Raw genomic sequence first — 19025 nt, 5'->3', positions numbered from 1 at the left:
ACTTACAGGCCTTTCCTCCTGGTGCTCTTCACCCTTTACCAAAGAGACAAGCCCTTGAAAAGAGCAATGGTGCCAACACGGTCTTCAGTCCCAGCGTCTTGCACTACCAGCAGGCTCTCACCAGTGCGCAGCTGCAGCAGCATGCGGCCTTCATCCCAACAGGTGCGTGCCCTGGCGGTTCCGAGTCCTTTGTCCGCGTGCCCTTCGGTCATGTGCTTTCTTCGCATCTCCTCTAAGCTGTTTGGTGGCATCTAGTTTGCTTGTAAAGGTATAGTCAGTGTAGCCTGAGACTCACCCTTGTCCCAGCTATCGAGCGGTATTTCCTTTGCCTGGAATGATAGCTAGAGGCTGCTAGGATTCTAAAGCCAAATATTCTGTAGAGTCGAGGGACAGGCTGAACCCGTGAGAAGCAGAGAGCAGCGAGGCCTTTCGGTTTCTTGTGTTTACACACGCTGTGTAAAATTGTTCATGTCAACGAGACCTTTTATGTGTGACAATTGAAATTTGTCTTTAACCCTGAATGACCTAAAAATAGCAATTCCAGTAAGTACTAACCTTTTTTTTTTCCTATTCCTATTCAGAGCACTAAAACAAAACAAAACAAAAACAAAAGAAAACAAGGCTATTCAAATTAAAGCAACCCTCTACTCATATTTTACATTCATCCTCTTCTCTTTCGCCATCCTTCTCAACTTCACCAAGTGCACAAATAGAGCTCTTATCCTCGGTTTCTAAGCCAATGCCTGAGAATAGTAGCTGCGAAGGTCCATTAACTGTACCATTCCACTAGGAGATGAATTCTGTTAATCACAGAATCCTGAAGCTTAGAGGATTCTTCGTGATCTCCTCATGCAGGCGATTGTTTTACAGATGACAAAACTGAGGCCCCCTAAATGGGAGGTGACTTCCCAAGGTGGCACAAAGAGCCGGCCCCTAGTGTCCCTGTGACCAATCCAAAGTCCCATGACATGACACCACCCAGCTTCCACACGTGGAGTCACAGAGTTCTCCCGTAGAGCTTGGCAGACATAAAACATCAGATAGAAGTGAAGAAACAAAAGCGTAGTGCATGGCAACCCTCCCCCATTTTTTGCCCACTTCCCTGACCACAGACCTATGTACACCATGTACGCACACAGAGTCACCTTAAATGGATCATGGTTTTGACTTCCTTGGTCTGCATTAGAAGCAGGGATGATAGCCTCAAAATAAATAAAATTTCCTAGTATTCAAAAAAAAAAAAAAAGAACCAGAGAGTGACTTAGGCTTCCGTGAGGAGACTGTCCATTCAGTTCTTAGTTTTGAAGTCCAAATTTTCATCCCATGAGAGTGACTCGAAGGTAAATACAGGTGAACAACAGTTTTATCACAAAGAGCTTGTTGGTCCTAATCCATGTGGTTGGACTTTTCGGGTCTGTTATCCATCTCTTTAAATCCTGTAGCCTATCAGGAATTAACATGGGAGGGAGTAGAAGTATTTCTGTGGTATTCTTTGTATAAAAGCTTCACTTTAAAAACAATGATCAACTTGTTAATGATACTTATTATAGTAAACATATAAATTATATCAGCAAAATGGTTCTTAGTGTTTAGTTTTCATATTTCATTTCTGCTCTTCTCTTAAGGAGACTTACAGACCTGTAGAGTGAGTCTCTACGTCAGTACTTACTGGGGGTTTCCCTCCTGTTCTAGTACAACCTCAGCCAGTGACATTTCAGGGCAGGCATCTAGCATAGCAGGACTTGTACTTGTAATCCACTGGATATAACATGTTTATAAAATAATTTCTAGTAGGTAAACTTACCTCGAGGTCTTAAATGACTTCCTTAAGCGTCTTATAGACCTCGTCACTAGATACCTTAGGAGAAAAAATTAGGGAGGAATGTACCGAGGGGTAGAACATAAAAGGACAAGTCTGTTTCTGGAGACTGGGTAACAATTTCACTACCATTTCCTGGCAATGCCTTTGAAACCTTGGACCTAAGTCGTGTGAAAGTCTGAAGGCCTCTAACTTGTATTTAACACTTCAGTCCAATCATGACAGCTCTGTTAAATCACTGCAGGAATCCTTATTTTAAAGTATTTCACCTGGAAACCATTTAAAGACTCCCAAAGCAAGAATGGATAACATCCCTTATGCAATGACCCGATCCAGTTGATGAAATGACTGTATGGAGGACCGAGAGGCTGTACGGGCTGCCGTGGTTGTGCACTTCCGCCCCCTGCTGGATTCTTTAAACACTGTCCCAGTGTGTCCGGCAACCCGCAGTTGTGAGACTTTGGGAGCCCAAAAGTGGGTCCTAGCCCATTTCATTCTGTGAATTACAAATGTTTCCATCTGTAACATGATATCAATATCACAGTGAACAGCTATGTGGCTCCCATGCTCTGAAATGGTATTTCAGCTTCGAGGAAGTTTTCACATGTTTTTCTTAAATGATGAAAGAGAAAATAATTTAATCAAAAGCAAGTTAGCATAATCGTTCCCCCACTTAAATCCCTAACAGAAATCTCAGTGTTTGTTTTGGCTCTAGTTTTTAGTTCAGGCTTTCTTTCTCATAAACCACATTTTCAACTCAATTTTAAAACAGTAATGATGATAGTCATTCATGGTCAATCACCCTTGTCTTAAATCTCTGCAAATTAAATGACGATGTTCAAAAATCATTTTTGTAACTTGGTAGATGGTGGGCCCCTGATTTTTAAACTGACAGATTTTGATTTTTCTGTGAGTACTTTCTATCAACAATGATCGTATATATGAAACACAGAGCATCTCATGTGCTCCTGGAGGTTACCCTTTACTGAAAGGCCATTCCTAGTGAAATTCTGGGGGTGGTTTTTTTTAAGATCCCTAATTTCCTTTCTTGTTTTTTCACTGAGGTATAATTGGCATATCACATTGTATTAGTTGTAGGCGTATGACATAACGGGTCAATATTAGCAGACACTGTGACATGAGCATTACAGTCAATCCACTTGCCATCTGTTCTCCACAGTGAAGTTTTCGATATCTTACGAAAACTCCCCCATTGACACCACGTGAATTTGGATTTTAGGAATTCTGCCTCCAGGGTGTGGAGATAGGAGTATAAAACATTGCGCAAAATATGGGATTCTTCTCCCAAACCATGCTCATAGAAATATCACCTTGGCTGATGCCCTAGCACGTTTGTAGTGGGTGAGACTTTTCCTTTTCTCCTTTTTTGATAGGGATTATTTTAATCTAGGAGTCCATACTTGTTCTTCGCTATGTTAGGCCAGCGGCAGAAACCACACACACTCTCAAAAACAGCAGGGTCATAATTCTCGGCATTTCTCTGACAGGTTTATTGTGTTACTATAAGTGTTCTTACAGGCATTGTCTCATTAGTCCTCGAGAGAGTTCTGCCAGTGGCCGGCATGATTATTTGCATTTTGCAGATGGGAAAACTGAAGCTGTGTGTCTGTGCTGCAGAGTGGAATATATAATTCGTGGAATTACCCAGAGAATCCTGACTCACAGATTCTAGCATTGAAATATTTGTGCAAACGCAGCAGAGAACAGTTGAGAAGTCTCTGTTGAAAGAATTAGTGTCTTAGTGGAATGCTTCAGCCGGTCAGAACAAAACGACCCACCGAGTCCCTCTTTGATTTATCTCATTATATTGGATGTACAGAATAAGTAGAACAAGGAAAAGCACTAGTGTAAATATTGCCTATTGATCCCAAACCATAAGGTTACATAAGGTTATCTATCACACGCCTTGGTGAAAGATTCGTCAGCGTTTAGTTGAAACGACCTGTGGCAGCCACAGCCAAATGTATTTGCCCCCCTTAATTCGGCAAACAATTCTTGAACGCAGAGTAAGTTCTAGGTTCCAGATCCAGTAACGAGACTACGAAGGAGTTCGGAACGAGGGAAAAGCCAATACAGTGACGAGCGCTAAGGGCCCGTCGGGGCACGAGCAAAGCTCTGAGAGTGCAGAAAGCACTAGTGTGTTGGGGCTGTCAGCATGTGCTGGGGGGGTGGGGGCAAAGGAAACTGAGAAAGAAGCGACTGTCCGAAGGAGAAGAAATTTGCTTAGGACTTTGAAAGGAAGATTTTACCAGTGGCAGAAGAGCATCCCAGGCAGGGGGGGACGTAGTTGGGGAGAGCATAGTTAGGGAGAGCAGCAGGGGTTGGGGAGAGCATAGTTAGGGAGACCAGCAGGGGTTGGGGAGAGCATAGTTAGGGATTGCAAGTTGTTCATTTTAGCTGCAATGTCAAATACTGAAGGGGTAGGCAGAGGGTACCGAGGCAGAAAAGACGAGGAGCGGAATCTGGCACTGAGTCAGACGGCCACGCAGAGCCAAAGCTATGCGTTTCCAATATTCATATCACTTTTAGACCACAAAGAGAGCGAGAGAAGCTCATCAGATGAATTTGGTCGAGCATTTCAGCCACATCCTGAATTGAGCTAAAGTGACATGTTTAGTCCCAGCTCAGTGTGGCTGCAGGAGGTGGCGGTGGCGGTGGTGGTTTGCAACCCAGGGACATTCCCGCGGCCACGACACAGGAAAGAAACACTCCCCCCCCGCCCCCCCCCCACACTGGAATGCAAGAGAATAGCAGAATTTGTATAGGGATAGCTTTGAATCCGGCCACGGTTCGCTTTAAAATAAAGTCATTGACAAAATGGGTACTTTAATAAATTTTAGGAACCAGCTGCTCCCAATACACTCACTAATGACTGAAAACCCTCATTCAACCGATCGACCACCTACTATGTGCCCCAGAGACCTAGACAGACATGAATCCTCCCAGAGTTGACAGGAGAGGAGGAGAGATGGATATTCAATAAATGCCCATATAAATACATAACTTAAATGCTTTATAAGGCTGATGAATGAAAAAGTAGAGTTCAGTAAGCTTAAAAATAATAAACTGATTTAAATGGCAGATGGAGATAGGTCAAAGAACAATTGAACAGTTTTCTAAAGAAGTGACACATACCTTGAGACCGGGAAGATGAAAAGAGTGGGGCGAAGATTATTCCAGGCAGAGGGGAGGGCTTGTGGGAAGCCCAAAAGTAGGACAAAAGTGTGATGTGTTCAGCTCAAAGAAATGAAAGGCTAATCTGCCTAGGTCACGGTGCCCGCCCCCAGAGAAGGGTATGGAATGGAGCTGGGAAGAGAGTCAGAGAGTGGACCATAGGAGGCCTTTATCCTAAAAGCAATGAAAAGGCAGTGAATCATTCCAGCAGAGAAGCGAACAGACCTGTATTTAGAAAGGTGAAGAGTGGAGCGGATTAGGCAGGGGACAGGAAGGCAAACAGGATGACAAGATAGCACGTCATGACATGGCCCAGCCTAGAGATAATGGCGATCAGGACTGGAGGAGTGGCAGTAGAGATGTACAGACAGACCAATATAAGATGCATTTTAGAAACAGGATTGCTTTGGCTTATTGGTGAGTTGGAGCAGGGCATTTCAAGAGGGAAGGTAGAGGCATAAATTTGGAAGCCTTGAGCTTATAGATAGTATTTAAATCCTGGATTGAATGATATGCCCAGAAAAAGTACAGAGTAGATGAAAAGGAACCAGAACTGAGTCCTGAAAAACTCCAGCATATGAGCTATAAAGTATGTGTGTGTCTGTGCGTGTAGGGGGGGGAGGGACAGGGGGTATTAGAAAATCCAAGGGAAAAGAATGGTTTATTATGGAGGGAGTGGCCAAGTGTTAAATGTTACCAAGACTCACATTGGATGAAGATGGAAGAGTTCCTAATGACTGCAGAAATAGGAAGTTCTTGAAGACATTAGCAGTTGGAGTAGAGACCTGAATATGGAAGTCAACTTGGAGAGGATCGAAGAGCAAGTGGGGTAAAGGAAGTGAAAATTTATGAGCAGGCAACTGTCCAGGAGTTTGTTTATGAAGATTAGAAAGATAGGGCCAGAGAAAGAGAAGGGTTTTGAGGGGTGTGTGTGTGTGTGTGTGTGTGTGTGTGTGTGTGAAGTCAGATTCATTAACATGCGTTTGCGAAGAATCCAGTAATAATCCAGTTTAATAACCTCTGTTCCTGACTGGTTAACGTTAGCCTGACCAAAATGTAGATCAGGCAGAAAGTATCCCTCAGGTGTGGACAGTTCAGCAGAGAGAGAACAAAGGTCTACGCATCTCAGATTCTTCACCTGGTATCTCAGAACACAGTTCTAAAACCCTAAGCAGGTACACCCATTTGTTAAAGAGGTGTTTCATTCATTCATTAAAAATGCATGCTCTGTCACCTCCATGACACACCATCTTCAGGTATATAATCCTTATATTACCTTGATTTTTAGTCTAAGGAACTGAACCAGAAGTAGATAATTCATTTTTTCAGTACTCTACCACATACATTTCGCTTCAGGGTCAGAGTTTTCGGATTCAAGCATATTAATACGGCCCCCCGCAGGGAAGGTAGCTATTCCCCTGGAGGGATTGAAATCTTCCCTCCCTTTCCTCCCTCTCCCCCATCCTTCAACTTGGACACCAACCTGAGATATCCTAGGAGTTTTGCCAAAGATCTCCCTCAGGGATCACCTAATAGCAGCCATGACACAGTCGCTAGGCCTGGTCCTAAGTCAGCCCCAGTTTGGCTCTGTTTCGCCTCTACGCTCTTTAGGCTTTATTGCTAGGCACCCCTCCTTTATCATGATGAATCTCATAGCAGAAAACGGGTCACGTACACATCCAGGTCATTCTGTCACAAGAACTTCAGTCTTCCTATGCTGTAGGGCTTCTAGGCAATCATCTAAAATTCACCTGACCTGCGAGCCTTTGATTTGGAGGATACGGAATCTTAGTTACTGTTTTGATTTTCACATTGTTTTTGACACAAAACAAGCAAACAAGCAAACAGACGTTTAATGCAATAAGGTCAGTGTAATCCAGCGAATACAAGCCCTGACCTGGATTTAGGAGTAGATGCTATTTCTAGCCTTACCCTCAATCCCCACTACGCATGACCTTGGAGTAGTTACTATGCCTCAGATTTTTCATCTGTAAAATACCCACTTCCTACCTTGGAGGATTAACCTCGATGATGTCTGTAAAGGTCTTAGAGGAAGGACACTCTCGACATTGTCACATGTCATTCTTTAGAAGAATCATGTCGATGGAGCCGAGTAAAAAGTGTGAAAAGCATTGAAGGAGTGAGCTTTGAGTAATATTGGCTTCCAACAAGTCAGAGATATTTGTGTCAGTCCTAAAAACGTAAATAACTCTAAAAGACTGTGTTAACTAACCCTACTGATTTCTGGTTGTGCTTCAATCTCACTTTGAATGTTAACTCTAAACCGCTAACCTGTTTCTTTCCCTTTATTCACTTTTTCCACCTGCCATTGCATGACATGCAGGGTCAGTTTTGTGCATGACTCCCGCTACCAGTATTGGTAGGTTTCAACCTTTTTTTATTTGTCTTTTTCTATTATGTACAGTACCTTCACTTGCTTGAAATTTATTTCAGAGATGGTAGAAATGCTTTAGGAAATGGTAGATCTGAAGGCTTTATTTGGCTTTAGAGTTAATGGATAGGTTTTTTAAGATGTACTTGTATTATTTAAGAAAATGATCGTTTTAATGTGACCAGAATAACCACTGTGCTAGAACAACCACTGCAAGACATAAAACCACAAGTACTGCTTTTTAATGATCTGTATTTTGTTTCTCTTTATAGTTTATATGGTTTAGCGTAAGAGAAAAAAAAAAGCTGACTTTATCAGAAAGGCAGGCTAATTTCATCAATGTTTTAAAGTTTCATAGTGGTGTGCCTTTATCTCCTTTTTGCTGTGTGTTAGAGTTATCAGAGTTTCCCAGAAGTATTTATTTTTAAAAACCGTAAATGGATGTATTTTGAAAACAAATGTCTGAACTGCCTTGCTTTAGTATCCTTTTTAATTTTAAGTGTCAATTTCTTTGGGGTGATTATTTGGACCTTAGCACTCCCTTAGATGTTAAATTTTAATACTCTATCGTTATCTCTACACATCCAGTGCCTTGGTACAAAGTCTGTCTTTAGGACGTATGGAGGAGTTCCATTTAGAATAAAGAGAAGTAAACATTGGCCAAATTTGCCTGCTACTTCGCAGTAACTACGTTGGAATTTACATCAAGGCCATGATTTTTGCTCTGCCATTTATGAACCCAGAATAAACCCCAGCCTCCAACTATTTCTGCCCCAAAAAAGCAGCTCCAGATTGACAGAAATGTTCAATTTAACCATAATTAATTCCAACCAAAGAATATCCTACCCCAAAGTAGGCCGACATGTCGAGCCTTGGATGTTCTAGAATGACAAAAACGAGTATCATATCTTCTTATTTCATTGGACGTTCCATTTCGCGTTTTTGGAGGAAACCTAACTGTACCTACAACCATAGGCTCCCCATTGGGAATGATAAATTGCCAGAAGTAAAAATGTTGATAAATACATCAACCAAAGTAATCTGCTTTGGCCTTTCTGGGAATCACTGATTATGTTTTAAAACTTCCTTTAATTGTACTTGTAATAAGCTATTTTCCCTTTTTTATTTCTCTCCCATGCTTCCTTGCTTTGCATTGTGATTGCATGCCATCTGCTGGTTTAACCCATGATGGCTTGCTGCTCTGATATTCACCATGCCAAAATACCACTTCTATTACCATAATGCTACACCCTCCTGTTCATTGCTCCCATGGTTCCCCTCCTGAAAGTACCCATGATGCACAGCGCTACGTCAGCCACTGTCTCTGCAGCAACAACTCCTGCAACAAGTGTCCCCTTCGCAGCAACAGCCGCAGCCAATCAGGTTTGCTCCTTTTAAAGCTTTCTTTCACAAATCCCAAACTCTAAATGAGTGCTGATATTTAAAAAAAAAATTCTCGGTGAGAATTTTTTTTTCATGTTTATCCATCAAATTTTATTTTTTTAATTAGTTTATAGCAAGCACTTATGGACAGGTTGCACTTATTTAGAGTTAACATTTACTGCAAATAATGATGTAGCTATGTTTTGTGTTGCACTGTTTGTTTTCGTACCTAATATTGTGTAATTAACCTGACAGGCTTCAATTCCTTTTAGTACAGCGTTACGTATCCAGTGGTTTGTGAATTGCCGCAGAAAAATCGTAAAAGCTCGCCCGTGGGTGCTTGAAAACTGGCTCTATTTCAATTCAGTTCATTCAGACCCTATCACCTCTGTTGGGGAGGGAAAAATAAATTCTCCTCTTAGAAAAGTCTCCCCCTTTTGCCTTCGTGTCAAATTTGAGGTCTGAATGATGCTTGTCAACATCTCGCCTTGGTCACCTGTGCTCCCAAAGTCACTGGTCCCCACTTCACAGTTTGTCTGGATACTGGCCTAAGAGCCAGGGTGTACTGGAAGAAGAATGCTGGGCACTGAGTTCACAAAGGCTGGATATAACCAAGTAGGGATGTTTAACTCTGTTGGTTTAATGCATGTGCCAGTAAGACCATGGATGTTCTATTCTCAGTGAGAACCAGTTAATCACGGGCTAACTGTACCCCTAACCCCAGCCAGCCAGCTCGCAGACTTGTGCTCCTGGCACAGGAGATGCGCATGAGGATGGGTGAGCATCAGCCCTCAACCTCGCCTAGAGAAACACGTTACTGTGCACGCCCTCCCTTCATACAAGAGCAGTGGTTTGGGCTTTGTTTTTAGCTTAATTTTTTTAATCAGCTTTACTGATAAAAGATAAAAAGAGACATAGGAGTGAGCTGGAGGGAAGGTTGGAGCTAATGGGAGAAATTGGGAGAAATCATGTCAGGGCATCAATGGCGGATTCCAGACTGCATTCTGCAGGTGGGAAGGGCTGATTCACACTTTCTACATCCAAGTGATTAAGTGATTCCAGGGCCATAGGTTTCATCACTGAAAAGACAAGTGTGAGTGCACTTGAATGAAGGAATACAAGTGAAGTCCCCTGATAGTTCTGGCTGCATCCTCTGAATTGTGACAAAGGAGGAAAGAAGGCAGAGGGGGGAAGGCGAGCCCACATGTGCTCTCAGAGGCAGATATAAACTGTTGCTTTAGCTCTTCATTTACCACCTCAAAGAAGCCAGCTTACCTCTAAGGAAAGCCAACTCAGCCTCCAAACAGATATAACAAAGAATAGGAAATAAGTTTCTTAGCTGGGAAGACTCAAAAGAAATGATGGGGGGCGCCTGGGTGGCTGTCGTTAAGCGTCTGCCTTCGGCTCAGGTCATGATCCCAGAGTCGTGGGATCGAGCCCCGCATTGGGCTCCCTGCTCCGCGGGAAGCCTGCTTCTTCCTCTCCCACTCCCCCTGCTTGTGTTCCCTCTCTCACTGTGTCTCTCTCTGTCAAATAAATAAATAAAATCTTTAAAGAAAAAGAAATGGGATGAAAGAGGGAGAGAAAGTTTGCATCCTTCCATTACTAGGTTCAAAGTACCTCTTTTGCTTGTTTCGTTATGAGGAAGCTAGATACCTGGATATGTATGTCTAAGTCCTGCCTTCTTGAACCACGTTTTTGTGATTTTTGACAGAATTTTTGTGACAAAGTCCTTTCGTAAGAAGACAAGTACAGTATAGTAGTATTCATTATGGCAAGTTAAGCACTTCTTTTTTTATTTATTTATTTTAGAGAGGAAGAGAGAGAGCTATCGCATGCAGGAGCAAGCGCAAAGCAGGGAGGGGCAGAGGGAGAGGGAGAGAGAAACTTTAGCAGACTCCATGCTGCGCGCGGAGCCCGGCATGGGGCTCGATCTCAGGATTCTGAGATCAGGACCTGAGCTGAAACCAAGAGTCAGACGCTCGACCGACTTTGCCACCCAGCCGCCCAGCAAGTTAAGCACTTCTCATACTGAGAGATCTTTCCTAAGAATGGAAAGGAAGTCAAGATAAAGAAATACTTTGGAGTTTGAGGATAAATTCCATTATTATAATAAATACTTAATCACGTATCATAAATATGTTTTCCAGCCTAGTGATTTTTTGGGCTCCCCTTGGGCTCCTCAAAACTTTGAGAGATTGCGTGCATATATATGCGCAGGTTTATGTGTAGGGAGGCAGGGGTAGAAAGCATGAGATATGCAGAGGCTAAAATATATCATTTTACAGCAGACTGCAATTGGTAAAGGAACCAAGAGGTTTAACTTCAATTACATTTAAAGAAATATTATCAAAGAACTATCTGACAGTAACTTCAAGAATCCTAGACCCTGCGTTGTACAGTTTATCGGATGTAACAGTTGCTGGATTGCACTTCAGTGATGAAGAGGAGAAATCCTTTAGCAGCTCTTGATGGAAACCACAGAAAAAGAAATAATCATAAATATAAATTATTCAGGCATGATATTTTTTACGTATTTTCAACAAGTTTCAAAGAGCGAAGCAGCTACAAAAGAACTTAGAAATCTTTCCAGTGCCCCCGAAGTCAGAGATTGCTGATGGCTGTGGCATGACAAATTATCCTGTTATTAATTTCACCCTTTAAACTCAGGTGGAATCATATCCACGTGAACGAGGTGTCATTTAAACGTAGTAGGTCTCAGTTTCCTTCTCTGTGAAAGGAAGCCTAGCATTAGATCACCTCCAAAGTCCCTTCCAGCCCCAAGATCCAGCAGACCTATGGTCCCTCAGCTGCTCTGCTGGACCCAGAATCTGGGATGATAGAAAGCTAGACACCGGCAGACTTGGCAAGTAGAGCTAGGGATTTCAGAGCTCAGAGTGTGCTAAGCATCCTGCCTCCTTTTTCCTTCGTGGAGTGATCTGTCTTTAACACAAAACATGCTGGAGTTTTGACAGTCTTTCAGTTCACTGGATCAATTTAGACGGTCAGTTCAAATAGTTCAAACCTCATAGGTATTTGTAATTAGATCCAAGTCATTCATAGAAGACAGAAGATAGACCAGAACATCCCATGACAGATCCTCTGGTCCAGTTTCCTTTACATGTTGGTCCATGGTGAGCCAAGATGAACAAGCCACAAATCTGTAAATTCTATCCTCAGGGCTTCATCGAGGTGCCGGCGATGAAAGTCTCAACTGAACTTAGACTTGTAGCTTGAAATTCAGTGAAGACAAAATCCAAATACTTTGGGGAAATATAAAACAACTTTTTCTAGTTGCTCGGCTCTGGGCATAGATACAGAAACAAAAATACAATAAATAAACACACTAGTATTACTCGCAATGACTTCCTGTTTGAACTAAGGCCTTTAGACTTTAGTATACAATTATATTTAATAATTTTACTATTACCTAATATTATTTACAAACGACTTGTTATGTACAAGATACTATTCTAAATGGTTTCTCTCTCATGTAATGTACTACATATTACATTATATATCATACCATACCTTTTATATTATATGAGAGAGGGTACTTATGTATAGATAGACTCACTTAATCCTTACCACAGCCTTATGAGGACAATTTTGGTCATCTCTATCTTACAGGTGGTAAAACCGAAACAGAGGTTAACTACCTTGGCCAAAGTTAAACAGCCAGTAAGTGGTTTTGCTGGAACTGAATCCCAGGCAGCAGTTCCAGGAGCCTTATTCTTAACCACCATGCTATACCGCCTTTCTCATTACTATAAATCCAGGAAAGTCTCTCCTTTCCCCAGTTGCAGCTATCTTGCACGTGCGACCCAATAGCAACACACTGTGAAGGAGGCTCAGCTGAAACCAAGGTCACTCCTAAGCCGGGGAGATGAACTGAACTGGAACCTGGCTTCAAGCCAGAGATGTAATAACCGGCTCACATCTAGAACCATCTAGCAGATACATATTAACTATAAAATATAACCGTATGTGAGTAGTCTGTGTAATATCATAACCGGTGAGGAGGCTGAAAATTATGAGCAGTATCTACACAAGTCAGATGAGAAGGAAGAAGTAGAGAAGTAAAAAAAGAATTCGTCGCTGGTCCTAGTGAAGCAGGCTCATGGGCTTGTTCTGTGTGACTCACTGTCTTAGTTCTGTCCACCAGCCAACAAATGGCCTGGTCACAAGGAAAATCGGAAATGAAAATGAGAATACCATATAAATCCGTCAGTTTCAGCCTCACAGAGAGTCAGAATGTGTAAGTCTATAGACGCCTACAGTGGGACCCATTTCATCTCAGAGGATACATTAAAAAACGTGCAGGTGCCCAGCTCAGTATACTGGATTACCTAGTTTCTTCATATTGTAAGACATTTTATTTAACAAGCGTACAGGTTGAAATTCCTGTAACTTGAATTGTTATACTAGTGTGTCCGGTCATTGCTTTATTATTTTTTATTTCAAAACTGCATCTGTTTCAAGAGGGGAGAAAATAATCCCCCAGGAAATACATTTTAAGTTTTTGCTTCTTCATTTATATACAGAGTTTCTTCAGTTTACCTAGTAACATCCTTGAAGGCCCAGTCTATGTGGCGAGTCTTTCCCTGCACCCCTGTAGCTAGACGTGCTTTCTCTGGCCCCCGAGTCCTACACGGACTCCACCTGTGTGCTCTTTCGAGCATCTTCGCCCGCGAGACGGAAGGGCAAGCTCACGCGCACGGGCGGGCAGGGAAGTGTACCGTCGAGGTGGAGAGCCAACAGTCTGACTGGTCAGAGCCTCAGTGTGCAGGGGTGACTGCAACCAGGTCTGATTCTTCAATGCCACGGCGGAGGGTTTTGCCTGATTGGGCCAGTGAAGTTCTTCAGGAAGGATAGTGATAGAACAGAACTCCGGGGAGAATGAGCGACGGATCTGAGGCAGGAGTCTGTGGAGAGCAGTGAGGGGTTTTAACAAGAGCCCGAACTGGGGCGGTGGCCCCTGGCGATGACCTCCTTTGCCTTGCCTTTGCCCCTTACACGGGGAGAGTTACTTTTAACCCAACAGAAACATAAAAACTATTTCATACTAGGGCAAAACCCATCCTAATAAATGTCCCATGGCAGAAAGAGAAATTTGGGCTGACATGAAGGGTTAGCCACAGGAAGTCGCCCCTGAAGAACCAGAACTCAGTCCCGTCAAGGACAGCAGTTGAATGCACTCATTGGTCACATGTGTCCAGCGTGCTTACCCCTAATGTGTGGCTTCCCACTTCCTACCTAAATGAGATTTCAGAGCCACGAAAGCTCAAAGACCTCCCAAACCTTTGCTCAAAAGAAAGAGTCCCTCTAGGTGTGGAGTGAATGCACATTGCCCGTGTTTCTACAGTGAGGGCTATGGGAGCAGTGAGGGCAATTATCCATCTAATTCATTCTGGGAAGTGAGCCTGTGCTAAGCGTGGAAGAAAAATTCTTTTTTTTTTATTAAAAGATTTTATTTATTTATTTGACACAGAGAGAGAGAGTGAAGAGAGGGAACACAAGCAGGAGGGAGTGGGAGAGGGAGAAGCAGGTTCCCCACGGAGCAGGGAGCCCAATGCGGGGCTCGATCCCAGGACTCTGGGATCATGACCTGAGCCGAAGGCAGACGCTTAACGACTGAGCCACCCAGGTGCCCCAGGAAGAAAAATTCTTACCCTTGGATATTAGAAAACTTTTTATGGAGCACCCACCCCACCAGTACCTTTAAAGCTGGTGAAAACAAATTCTATTTCTGGCAAGATGTTAAAAAAAAAAATCACATCTACAAAAAATGATGATTCAGGTTTAAAATTCTGACCTCTAGGTCTTATATCTTCTGAACACTCCCCCAAAGATTAAATCCATTCAACAGAAAGTTGAACTGAGGAAGAGTTTTTGAAAATTAGTTAATAATATACACACATGACCTTCTATTTATTAGAATATTTGATAAGTCAGAAAATCTCATTTTCCATACCTGCCCGGTATAAATTTATTGCATATGATAATCAACAGCAGCAATGTCGGATCAAAAAAATAAAATAATTACATGCAACCGGGTTCACAACATTACGCTTTATCTGACCTGCTACAGATTACTTGAGAGGGAAGAAAAAAGCTTAAAAGCATCAGATTTTACTTCCTTCTCACAAATAAATGTGAACACAACTTCAAAACTATTTGTATAAAGATTTTCAGATAATGTAAGTTAGCCTGTACTAAGCGAGAAATCTAGAAAGGTAAGGTCATGTTTTACTTAAACTCTCATCTCAGAGAGTTTTATGAAACATCTGTTATGCAAAGCCATCTGTCAGGACTATATTCGGATAAATGTAGGAGGCATTAAACATTCCCCACTATTCACCACCTGACCCATTGGGAGCCTGTTTTTTTTTTTTTTTTTTTTTTTTTTCATAAGAAAAATCTTGGTTCTGCAAAGCCTTGGAGGAGGCTTCTGTGAGAGTCCTCTGCTGAACATAGGGTAGTAACTGGCCTCCACGTACAGATGCTCAGACTCCTCCTTCCTCCCAGTTTGCTGGTTCCCGGGAACAGATTATGGAAAGCAGCTGGGGCCCAGCTTATACTGCACTCCAGAAAGGCCCAGACAGCAAATGTCAAAATCCAGCCCTGGTGACTAGTCCTCGGGTGGAGACATCTATTTCAGCATTAGACTTCAGACCGTGGAAGCAGCTTAAGCACCTTAAACTTTTTGCTGATGTTCTAACTATAGAAGGAGGTTCCATTTCAGTGATGGATCAGGTTGCTTCGAATGAGACAGAATTGTCACATCAAAGATTTTGTGGAGAATGGCAGCAGTAAGAGTGGTGTGTGTGTGTGTGTAGGGAGGGTGGAGATTGGAGCTTGCCATATCTCTTCAAGTAAAAAAAAAAAAAAACCCACAGATTTTTTGAAATTGCGGTACTTGCATTCAGTTAACGCTGTTGGTTACAGCTACTTGGCAATTTGAGTGTAAGTGCTATGCGCAATGTGGCTAGGTCATCGGGAACCAGACTTAGCATCAAGTGTGGTCAAAACATTTTTGGAGGAGAGGTGGGTCTTGGATCTCAGAGAGCCAAGAGGCAGATTATGTTTTCTCTTGAAATCAGAAAAGAAGAAGACAGTAGACCTTTTAGTTTTCTGCTTCAGAAGCAGCGACTTTGCAGGACTAACTACCATGAGGTTTAATTAATAAATGTATCTGCAGATTCTCTGAGGAAAGGCTAAGTTACCTAAGTGTTGTCGTCTAGCACATTTTCATTGTTCATGAATAATTTATACCTCATGGTGAGAAACTTGGGTAGAATTCTTTTGTAGATAGCACCTAAAGACATAATATCAGCTCCGATTTTGTGCAGCTGAAGAGAAAATGTCAAGGGTCCTTATGTGGAACTTGACTGCCTGGTGGATTGTCCTACTTACTATACCTCAAATCTTACCCTCTTTTGCATTTTGATGGAATTTGGGGGGCAATCTTTTTTTTTTTTTTAAAGATTTTATTTATTTATTTGAGACAGAGAGAATGAGATACAGAGAGCATGAGAGGGAGGAGGGTCAGAGGGAGAAGCAGACTCCCCACTGAACAAGGAGCCTGATGTGGGACTCGATCCCGGGACTCCAGGATCATGACCTGAGCCGAAGGCAGTCGCTTAACCAACTGAGCCACCCAGGCGCCCCTGGGGGGCAATCTTTTTAGATGGAGAAGTTCTAGTCCCAGGAGTATTTGGGCTTTTGTGGATGGTAACAAAATCATGCCCAACTTTCCTAATTTGGGCTTTTTCTCTTTTGAGCAGAATGAATGTACAGTTCATCTTGTATGTGTGTTTATTTCAGCTCTAGATCTGTAAGGAAAGAGAGCTGAGCTACAAGGCAGGAATTCAGATCCATTTTCAAGGGTTGAAAGATGAATGGGGTCTCAGTCTTTTAAAATTTTTTTTTTAAGATTTTATTTATTCATTTGAGAGACAGAGAGAGAGAGAGAGCACAAGCAGGGGGAGAGGCAGAGGGAGAGGGAGAAGCAGACCCCCTGCCCCGCTGAGCTGGGAGCCAGACATGGGGCTCGATCCCAGGACCTGGGATCGTGACCTGAGCCGAAGGCAGACGCTTAACCATCTGAGCCACCCAGGCGCCCCGGGGGGTCTCAATCTTAATAAAAATTGTTGGGAACAGAGTACAGTTCTGATTCATAGGCATTTATCTCCCCAAGTTCTGCCACCACTGCCCTCCCTCGCGCGCGGCTCCCTGCGTGTTTGGGGACTCGCCAGGCTTTCTGTGGGGGCAGATGGAGAGAAGAGATCCTCACGGCTTCCTGAGGAGGAGGAGGGATAGCCAGCTACCCTGACCGTTCCTTCACTGACTGGAGATGACACCACTGTGTGTCACCGACAGTTGGCATTAAGCCTGGGCTCCCAGCCTCTGCTAGCATTCTCTCTGGGCCACATTGCTTGAGGCCATGCCTCCAAGGCTAGACCTGGCTGAGCCTGCTGATCATTCTGGAGGCCGCCAGTGTGGAGAGGTGCTGGTAGCTTCCTGGAGTTTACCGCCTAGTCAGAGAAACATGGCGCAGTCAGGGAATGTCACAAAGCGAAATGGTCGAGGACTACGTGGGAGGGTAAGGCCCTCCATGGCAGGGCCTTATCCCTAAAGGGGCTGAGGAGTAGGTCTTGAGGGAGGCATGGGAATTCGACAGAGAAGAACCAGTGTGAAATATAAGGGCTGGAGATGGGCGTGGGGTAAGGGGAAAATGGAAGCCATAGGCCTGAGTGTACCACCATCCTGCTTTACGTGCGTTCTCGTATTTAACTTTGTCGGGTGCGTCCTGTTCTCCCCCTTTTACATGTGCCAGAATCAAGGCTTAGGCTCTAATCCGTACTAGAGCTGCATTTGACCTCAAGTCTAGCTGACCCTGAAGTCTATGCCTGCCCCTGACCCAGCCTCTTCCCCAATAGCCTGTGTGGTTCTGACGGGCGTTTCAGAACCAGTCCTGGACTTTATCCCGCAGCAGAGGCAGAGAGAACAGCTATGATTCTGTCAGATCTATAGGAGGGGGGTGGACACTAGCTCAGGGGGGCAAACGACCAGTTGTAGGCCATGCTGTGGCGAGTGGGAGTGAGGGGAGGGTGCATTTGGGCAGGACTGGAAAACTCAGTTGTGCAGGCGAGGAGGGGTTAGTTGCCGAGGGCCTGGGAGGGCAGGATGAGAGCTAGACAGTGACGTGTTAAATGAGAGACTTGGAAACACTGATCTATGGCAAGTGAGCAGGTAGAAACTCGCTGAGACAGGCCAAGGTCAGGTTCACGGGGGAGGAAGCTACTTCATCGCCGAAGAGATGACATTGGGATAGAGAGAAAACAGAAAATATGAGTAGGGTTAGATAATTAAGAATCAGGGAAATTCAGGGCTCTCTAAGGGTCTTCTCCAGCTTCTGTAATACCTTTACCAACTTCCTTGTCCCTGCCACACCAGCCTTCTACAAGACCTCTCTCCAATGACTGACATAGAAAGAATGGTTCTTGTGGACACATCTTCCCTTTTATTTGTACTACGAAGGACCAGTTTGTTCACTGGTGTTTTCTGACATTGGAAAAACTATAGCTGTTTTAGCATTTAGAATCTGGCACGCCTCAGCATCAGGTATGATATGCTGGCGCTTTTGGTCTGTTTTACCTTCAGTGACCTAATTGTATTATTCTTATCATCATGCCCTTCGCTCAGGAGTTTTCCGAGATCCTCAGAGCTTATGTCGATGAGCTTCCCGTAATCAAATACAGATACTCTTCACTATTCCCCACAGTGCCCTTCTGGGAGCACATCAGTAAGCTGGCCATTGTAAATGTCACCCATTTTCCCAGAGTCATGGCTACATTAGGCACGGCAGGTCTGACCCAAGACCGCCATTGACTCATCCTAGTCCTGAAAGGCAGTAAGTTGTAGGAGCAAATTTACTGCAGTCCTGCCACACCTCCACAGCAATATACAAAAGGAAACTGTGATGCAAGTTACATATGGAAGAAGGGCCCAGGTCAGCAGGGCCGCTTATCCAAGTCACACAAATATTAAGACAGCAGGACTAGAACCCAGTTATCTGTGTCCTTCCTAGAGTACTGCTTTTTCTTTCACCACACTGCCTTCCTGAGAACATGTTTTAAATTGTCAGCCAAGGGGCCACAAAGTAGAGAGCCCATAGACAACACCCAGACAACTCAACAGCTCTCCTTTATGGAGCGCTTTCCAAGAGCCAGA

The 19025-nt window shown here is 43.5% G+C and overlaps 1 protein-coding gene across 6 annotated transcripts in view; it reads left to right on the top strand.

Moving 5' to 3' along the window:
• The window catches only part of MBNL2 (muscleblind like splicing regulator 2), a 156058-nt gene that overhangs the window by 121611 nt on the left and 15422 nt on the right, over nt 1–19025 (top strand). For 4 of the 6 annotated variants that reach the window (XM_064585943.1, XM_045869619.3, XM_045869616.3 and 1 more), the window contains one exon: nt 9–162. In XM_064585943.1, the coding sequence (XP_064442013.1) occupies nt 9–162 (154 nt within the window). Of the gene's footprint in view, nt 1–8; nt 163–8694; nt 8790–19025 lie in introns of all 6 variants that reach the window. The other 2 variants (XM_045869620.3, XM_045869618.3) reach the window with 1 other exon arrangement.

This window comes from Mirounga angustirostris, unplaced genomic scaffold (genome assembly GCF_029215605.1).
Source record: "Mirounga angustirostris isolate CCGP_5_RB_7025 unplaced genomic scaffold, mMirAng1.0.hap1 SCAF_3, whole genome shotgun sequence".
Lineage (NCBI taxonomy): Eukaryota > Metazoa > Chordata > Mammalia > Carnivora > Phocidae > Mirounga > Mirounga angustirostris.
The sequence above is the reverse complement of the archived record's forward strand: the minus strand, read 5'-3'. Positions and strand labels throughout refer to the sequence as shown.